Source organism: Paramacrobiotus metropolitanus, unplaced genomic scaffold (assembly GCF_019649055.1).
Source record: "Paramacrobiotus metropolitanus isolate TYO unplaced genomic scaffold, Prichtersi_v1.0 Parri_scaffold0000347, whole genome shotgun sequence".
NCBI classification, from domain to species: Eukaryota; Metazoa; Tardigrada; class Eutardigrada; order Parachela; family Macrobiotidae; genus Paramacrobiotus; species Paramacrobiotus metropolitanus.
In genome coordinates, this window is record NW_026570567.1 from 29,622 (window position 1) to 38,085 (window position 8,464).

At 47.7% G+C, this 8,464-nt stretch overlaps 2 protein-coding genes across 3 annotated transcripts; one reads left to right on the forward strand and one right to left on the reverse strand.

Annotated features, from left to right (window-relative positions):
* The first annotated feature begins 591 nt into the window (after nucleotides 1-591).
* Nucleotides 592-5,285, forward strand: LOC129602162 (fibroblast growth factor receptor-like). 2 transcript variants are annotated; one of them, XM_055501127.1, is made up of 8 exons: nucleotides 592-1,391; nucleotides 1,453-1,675; nucleotides 1,741-1,789; nucleotides 2,451-2,717; nucleotides 3,100-3,324; nucleotides 3,401-3,795; nucleotides 4,715-4,941; nucleotides 5,038-5,285. In XM_055501127.1, the coding sequence occupies exons 1-8, from the start codon at nucleotides 847-849 to the stop codon at nucleotides 5,168-5,170; spliced, it is 2,064 nt and encodes a 687-aa protein (XP_055357102.1). In that variant the 5' UTR covers nucleotides 592-846; the 3' UTR covers nucleotides 5,171-5,285. The 2 variants fall into 2 exon arrangements, with proteins under 2 accessions (XP_055357102.1, XP_055357104.1); XM_055501129.1 differs by lacking the exon at nucleotides 1,741-1,789 and having other exon boundaries at nucleotides 1,453-1,715.
* Nucleotides 5,212-8,011, reverse strand: LOC129602161 (uncharacterized protein K02A2.6-like). The gene is made up of 4 exons (XM_055501126.1): nucleotides 7,073-8,011; nucleotides 6,807-6,965; nucleotides 6,496-6,744; nucleotides 5,212-5,253 (listed from the first exon to the last, which is right to left on the reverse strand). Exons 1-4 carry the CDS (start codon nucleotides 8,009-8,011, stop codon nucleotides 5,212-5,214), a joined length of 1,389 nt encoding a protein of 462 aa, XP_055357101.1.
* Nucleotides 8,012-8,464: the final 453 nt, after the last annotated feature.

Genomic DNA, 8,464 nt, shown 5'->3' on the forward strand with positions numbered 1-8,464 from the left:
GCGTGCGAGTTACGCTACGAGTTGCGCTATTAATGCAAGTAAACCGAGTTTCGAGTTATTCAGCGAGTTACGCTATCATAGACAATACATACAATTTTTGAGCGAGTTACGCTAGAGTTAAGTTTTCGGGGAGACGAGTTACGCTTCAGAGTTACGTTATAACTCGATAACTCGAAAATAACTCGCGTTACGTTAAATAGTTAAAAATAACTGCACAGGTCTGCACCATACACATTACCTTAATTAGCGTTTGCGTTTTGTATCAGCCTTTACGTCGGCTTCTAAGTACAGTAACACAAACTTTAATGAAATAAAAGCAAAGTGAGCTGAAAATTACAGACCATAAATCAAGTAAATCACGTTTTTTAGGTACGGTCGGCATGGTATTAAAAGCAAATTTTGCACTGGATGTTATAACAGCCGCTGGCGACAAAAATACTGTAATGAAGGAGCGTTAACGTGACGAACACGGGTGGTTTTTACTGCCCTTGGGAAATTTCTTTGCGCTGTAAACGATACACGTACGACGTCGCACATACCATATCCACATTTATCACCATGATAGCGCACAAATCAGTGACTGTACGGATAACTACATACATCGTTATTGCTGCAATATTTTTCCGTCGAGATTTCGTTTTTGTTCATTACTTGCTCTAGCTGTCTGAAAACACCGACAACCGAGTCAGCACAGACTGCAGGTGTGCGTACGGTGCAGATGCCTCCCCAATTTTCATGTGCTAAAATGGATGTTTAATTGCAGTCATCTTTATACAACAAGCAGCCAAATGGAAGCAGTATCTAAATAGTAACAAAACCTAACAAAGATCCTTCTCGACAATAAGCATGAGTTGGTGTATCCGGTTCTGCTTGTTGATCATCAGCATTTTGGTGTACCATGATGTCCAGGAGACACACACTGATTCCACGGATACCAGCGAAATGGTGGAAGTGTTCCGCGATGACTTCAACGGCGATATGTTAGGCTTGGACTGGGAGGTTATAGATAAATTGCTTCCTCCTCTCACGTATCCACCGGCGGACCGGCAAAATATTCGTCTGCTGAACGGAGAGCTGCGATTACGTGCAGTGGGGAAGCGGAACGACTCGAATACCGTGTATACTTCCCTCATCGCGAGTACACTATGGCAGTTTCAGTTTAAGTACGGCGAGATGACAGTGCGGGCGAAATTCCCCGCATATGGATCTGATGTCTTAATCGGTCTGTACGCTTGCGAGCGTACGCTTACATCAAATGCAAGCTGCGCGGTACCTCCTAAGCCGTCTTTATATGTGGGATATCGCGCATCGTCCGCCTCAAAGAATTTGCGGGGCTCCGTAGATTATGTAGACAGGAACGAAGCTAGAAGGAGGTCTTATGGTTTTTACAAGTAAGGCGATTTTGTTTTCACCGTGATGCGTATCGGGTGTCTAGCTCACGGTCGTTTGCAGCGATAAAGACCTATCTCTCGATTTCCACACGCATAAGCTGGTGTGGACCAGCGAAAAATTAGAATGGTACGTGGATGAACGGTGGGCCCTGAATTTAACGGTTCCGGGACTGTCCACGTGGCCGACAATGTACGTCCGCCTGTCAATACACCCTCGACTTCCTGAAAACACTACAACTGCAAATAACAACCTACCTGACGAGTTTCGCGTGGACTATGTTAGCGTACGGCAAAAACGCTCCCCATCTACGGATGCAGTAAAACGTAAATCACGTTTTTTTGCGTTCAGGAAATCTGGGAATTCAGGCCTCGACTTTCACGTAAAAAGTTGTTTAATGGTACTTATTTACAATCAACCGCATTTACAATCAGGGCCGACCGTAATGCTAGGAGTTGTTCATTTTTTTTCCGGCAAATTTTTTTTTGGGTTGTACGTTGTACGGCAACTGCAATCGCTCACGCCTTGGGAGTTTTGGATTAAAAGCTTAAAAACCAACATTTTAAAAAGAAGCTTTTTCTCGACACGAAAAAGCGGAAATTCGAAAATCGACGGTTTCTAATAAATTTAGCAGTTTAATAATAACGGTTGAGGTTAAATGTAAGGGTTCCGCGCAGAGATCTTTACATGTTATGTCTAAAGGAAAAACATAGCTGCAACTTTATGTAACTGAAGTAAATTGAAATTAAGTTGTTGGTATCAAAGGTTGTTTTCCAACTTTCCCGTCTTTTCGCAAGCGAATGCGTAGTTTCTACTCAAAATTTCCGAAGTATGAATGCCTAAAGGTGAAATACAAATTAAGAAAAATAATAGGTTGGCAAAAGTTTGAGGGGAGTCCCGAATACGGTAGGCGGTCAGCGTAACATTACCGTTTATTTTGCGAGAGCAGTACTACAGTATTACATTAAAAAGCCCTATCACTATCTTCTGTCATTCGCCCCATTTGGGATATGCACCTAAGACAATCGACCGTCAGTAATTTTAATCCCTAAATTTTTCAGTTTCTGCTGTGCCGCTCACTTTGGGAATCGTACTCCCCATTGTCGCCCTAACGGCCGCTGTTGTGCTGTGCTGGCTTGCATTTCGACGATACAAAGCCAAAAGCTTTGGTCACTATGACGGGACATTTCCTCAAAGCACTCATTTTCTAAGCTCGACGCAACGCTTACACGATATATCGCAGCTGGATTACGGCTTGATTGTGAGGGATTTAACATCGCATCCCCGTATTCGTCCGTTAATCATTCCTTCGGTCGGATTGCAGTTGGGTAAGTTACGAAATATGAAAACGCAAAAATACCGACTAGCCCTGGACGGGTACACCGTCTAGCGGTCCAGCAAATAGCCCAGTCTGATTTTGCTGCCTGCTTCCATCCCGAACGTACGGCGGAGGATTTTGCGGCTCTAGGACGTTTTGGATGGTTTGTTGGTCAAAACGTATGTCGGACGTTTAAGACGTCAGGACGTTCAAGAGGCTTACACATGTAGACTTGTAGCCTCCTTCAACCTTTTTTTGCGTGTAGGGCAGCTTCAAATGATTAAAGTCAAAACTCTACTCTAGTAATCTGTCCGGGCATTTTCCCGTTTATCAGTTAGTGCGCTCTGTGCATGCAAAAGCAATCAGTTACTCCTACAAAGGTTTTTTTTCAGCCGAGAATATCCTGGCGAGCACTGCCACAAACATCACGCGGGACGGATACGCTGTCGGTCTTTGTCCACCAAGTCAAGGCCCGAACGCAAGAAAGGTTATGGTAAAGAGCGCGCTATTGCCGAATAACCCTTCACATGTTCGGCCACTCGTTCGCGAACTTGAAACTTTAGCCAATGTTGGACGCCATTCAAACATCATCCAGGCACTTGGAGCTGTATTAACAGGTATATGCTGGAAAACTCTGGGTGTCGTTTTGCTGGCGTAATCCTAATTAATTTTATGGTTTGATGCTTGTACAAGACGAGGTTCTGATACTGTTGGAATATTCTGCGTTGGGATCCCTAACAAATTTCCTGCGAAAACGTTGCCGGGTAGCTTTTACTAACCTGGTGGATTCAAGTGGAAATATTATTCCGCGGCAGAATTGTCCTACAACCCAATCGACTGAGGAAGATGTTGTTCTGGGCTCCGTATCTCTCGAGAATGTCGCGCCGGAAGATCGTGTGCCTTCGACGCATACGCTGTTGCGCTTTGCGTATCAAATCAGCCGAGGCATGGAGTACCTAAGCAACCAACGTATCATACACCGAGATCTAGCGGCTCGCAATATCCTTCTTTTCGAAGGAGAAGTGGCCAAAGTAGCCGGGTTTGGGATGTCCCGGCCGGGAACCGAATACGTTTCTGATGACATGCAGGTACGATATCAACGGACAGTAATTTAATTTAATATCGGACAGTAATGTAATAGTAATGTCGCCGCGCTCAGTCTTCACAACAAACCGCCAACCCGATACTTCATTGCCGTCACGCTCTACATTGTTCGTAACTTCGTATACAGCCGGCATCTGGTTAAATGCTTTACCCTCTGCTCACATTGGTTACCTTTTGGACGACGACACTCTTAAAATATCTGTGGGCCTGCCATTGGGAGTTGCAGTATGCGAGCCTCACGATTGTATGAAGTGCCTAAAACACGTCGATAAGTACGGACACCACGGCCTGTCTTGTGCATTCTCAGCTGGTAGACATCCACGTCACGGCGGGCTTAACAACATAGTATGCCGCGCTCTCGTTTCAGCTGGGATTCCGGCAATGCCGGAGCCACGTGGCACGTCGCATACGTCCGAACGACGCCCCGATGGATGCACAACCTTTGCCTGGCAGAGAGGAACATGCTTTAGCGTGGGATGTCACTTGTGTGGACACGGTTGCGCCGTCCCACATCAAGTCTACCGCAGCAAATGCAGGCGCAGCGGCGGTGGAAGCGGAAGAAAACAAGTACCGGCTCTATTTGTACCTAAGCGGCAGATACATTTTTGCACCGATAGCTTTCGAAACAATGGGCCCTTGGGGACCGTCCGCTATCGCAATTACCAAAGCTCTGGGCAAACGACTGGAGCAACACACAGGCGAAACCCGTTCCCATGAATTTTTACGGCAAAGATTGTCACTAGAGATTCAGCGTGATACCGCGGCATCTGTTATGGGAACGATGGAAGGAAAGGAAAAGTTTAATGAGATTCTGATGTTGTTAAAATGCTGATGTTTTGATATGTGTTCAAATTACGTTGTACCGCAGGTAAAATAGAACACATACAGCTATTGCACTTGTAGGAGGATCTGCCGGTGCGCTGGATGCCGCCCGAAGCCATGGCGGAAAGAATATTCTCTCTCAAATCAGACGTTTGGTCTTTCGGGATAATGGTGTGGGAGATATTCAGTCTAGGCGTGGAACCTTATGTTGGCACGCAGGCCATTCGCGGACGCACTATTGGTGACTTCCTAGCGGCATTGAGGGGCGGATTCCGTCTGGATATGCCACCAACTTGCCCATTGGTTATGTACGCTTTTGTACGAAAAACTTTCAAATGACATGACTGTAGATTGCGTCAAGCAGAAATAGCCTGGTCACTCAGGTAGTGCATTCTGATTTATAGGTACAAACTCATGACTCGGTGCTGGCAACTATCACCCAAAGATCGTCCGGAATTTGTTGAGATCAGAGAAAGTTTGCAAAACATCGTCGGCGAAGACTCGCGAGGGATATACCTTGGACTTCACTTCACGTAGAAAAAATCAAATAAAAAACTAAAGAAAAATTTATTTACAATTTATTGCTTAATCAGCCACTCCATTACTGCGTTGAATATCTTCTACAAACCATCAATTCAAGGATTTCATTCAATTAAAGTAATTAGAGGACTACGATTAGGAATACTACTATTTATTACTTCAGAAATCTTATTTTTTGCAAGATTTTTTGTGAAGGGCGCGATCAAACTAACCAAAGTGCTGCTAATAATTTTGTTAAATGTTAGAGGAAAACAGAACTGGCAATAAGTGTTCTTAACTCGCCAACGGAAGTTTAATTAATCACACCAGCGTATTATAAACAGTAGCGATATTAGACGAAGGAGAAATTCGGAAGTACTGACCAAGAGCTGCCGGTGATATAATTAATATCACTTCAATACAGCGGCGCACTTATGAAAGATCACAATACGCTGCTCGAGTAGTTTATTGTATCGGTTTGTATGTACTGTAGCTCATTTGCAGTCGAAATAGTGCGGCTGGCTTTTTAGGCTACGAGTGCTGTATACACACTACACAGTGTGGTGCACGTGAATTGAACTTGTAGCAGGTAGGAAAAACTGCTATCGAAAAAGTCGGAAATTCGCCGGAAGGATTTTTTGACTGGAAATAGCATAGCATGCATTTGAGGAGGATACCGTACAGGCCGGAACCAGTCTTCACTGTGCCTTAGTCGTGTATTCTCCGGTCCATCACTAACCTACATGTATACAGTATATGTACAGAATACAGATCATGTACTGTACTTATCGAGATGAAATAAATAACTTGAAAGAACAATAATCGTATTCACTTTTAGAGTAGTATATGGTGAAATATTTTTGTCCACGCAAACTCTGCTTCCTTATGCCACCCAGATCAGTCATGTATCTCAGTGCTTCGTCCATCGTTCATCGAGATTTGGCCGCTCGTAATATCCTCATTTGTGAGGGAAATGTGGCCAAAATATCCGACTTTGGATTGGCGCGGCAAGGCTCAGAATGTGCTATCCCGGAATGTGTCGTGAATTACTAGTTTATTGGCGAGCTCGCTACTATCGCATACTGACTCCGCATATCGAACTGCATCAGCTGACAATACATAAACATAACAGTCGTTGCTACGTGCTACATCTCCCCCAGTGGGTTGCCCACTCATAAAACCATCAACAAAATAAAAAAGAAATATTACATTTCATTTATCAACAGTTTTGGGGCTTTTCCGGCGTTCGTTCTTCCAGTTCTGCGTAATTCCTCCGGTGGCTGTGCAGGCTTCGCAGCTTTCGGTGGTTTCACCTTACCGGATGGTAGAACTGTCGGCTGTACCTTTGGCGGCGCGACTGGTGCCGTCAGCGTCAGTTCCTGTGTGATGGGCGGAAAAGTTGGCTTCACTTCCGGCTGTACCATCACCTCGGGCTGTGGTTTAACCTCCGATTGCGGCTGCGTTGGTGACGTCGGCGTGCGCGCTCTGGCAGGCGAGACCGTCTTCTCCATTACTTTCGTCGGAGGAAATGTTACCGATGTCTCCACGGCCGTTTGACCATTCCCGGTATCTGCTTCCGTGTGTTCCGGCGTCTCCAACCAAAATCGAGGGCGTATTTGGTTTGCATGTCGCCTCCACAGCAGATCGCTCGCACCTCCCAAATCAGCCGGCTTTCGCGCTTAATCAGCTTGCCACTGATCCAGTCCACTGCACGGCTTGGGCGATAGTCTCGCACCAGGACCAAATCACCCAACCGGAAGTCTTTCTTCCTTGTGTGCTGGTCGAAGTTTCGGCGGTGGCGCTCCTGTTCTTTCTGCCGTGGTCAGCAGCACAGGGACTAGCAGATCCAGCGTCGAGCGCATCTTCCGACCAGAAACAGCTCGGCTGGCGTTTTCCCAGTCGTTGCGTGAGGCGCGTTACGGTAGCGCCAGAGGAACTCCTCAGCGCAACCGGCAGGCGCTTTTGGTCGGCCATGAGCTTGGAGACGCCGTCCTTCACCGTCTGGACGTAGCGTTCCGCTTGGCCATTCGATTGGGGATGTCCCGGTGGCGTCCGAAAATGCCTAATGCCGTATTGCTGGCAGAATTCGCTGAACTGCTCGGACGTGAACTGTGTGCCGTTGTCTGACACTATCTCAGTACATGGCCCGTAGTGGCTGAACATGTCCAGCAAAGCCTCAATCACTGCGTCCGTGGTTGCATGTCGCATCGAGACCACTTCCGGCCACTTGGACATGCCGTCGACCACGACGAACAACATCGTGCCATGGAACGGTCCGGCGAAGTCAACATGGAGTCGTCTCCATGGTCCGACGGGCACTGGCCACTGTGACAGCGGGACCTTCGCCGTTTCTCCAGCACGTTCAGTGCATATACGGCACGCTTTGGACACCCGCTCCACGTCCCGGTCCATGGACGGCCACCAACAGTACCCGCGGGCTTCACCCTTCATCTTTGCCGCTCCAAGGTGGCTTTCATGCAGGTACGACAGTATCTGCGCTTGCAGCTTCTTCGGAATCACCGTCCGGGTGCCCCAGCACAGACACCCGTTCACTGTCACCAGTTCACTTTCTAGCCGCTTATACGGTCGCAGCCCTTCTCTCACGACGCTCGGCCATCCAGTCTGGACGTAATCCAGAACGATGCTGAGCTCCGCATCGGCGCAAGTCTCCTTTGCCACAGTTTCTACCGACACTGGTAACCGTCCCGCGTTCTCCGTGTGCACAGCATTGACTATGCTGTCCATTCCCAGGTTACCCAACTCGGTCAGCTCCGTGGAATGCAGTGGTAATCTGCTTAACCCGTCCGCCTGGCCAAACTCTTCTGTTCGCCTATACTCGATGGCAAAACTGTACGCCATCAGCATCAACGCCCAGCGCTGAAGGCGGTTCGCGGTCACCACCGGTATCCCTTTCGGCCTCAAACACGCTCAGCAGCGGCTTGTGGTCCGTCAGCAGGGTGAATTCCTCCCAGCAATATACTGGTGGAATTTCTTGCACCCGAAGACCAGGGCGAGAGCTTCCTTCTCAATCTGCCCATATCTGGTCTCGGCGGCGTTAAGGCTCCGGGATGCGTGCGCAATCGGTCTTTCCGTACCGTCCGGGAACCGATGACACAGCACCGCTCAATGCCGTACTGCGATGCGTCGGCTGCTACAATCAGCGGCATCGCCGGGTCGTAATGCACCAAGAACGTGGCTCGGGCAATCTCCTGCTTCAGCTCCGCAAACTGCTCTTCGCATTGTTTTGACCACGCCCAGGTCACGTCAGCTTTCAGGAGGTTGTGGAATACATGGCACTTCGCTGACAGATTC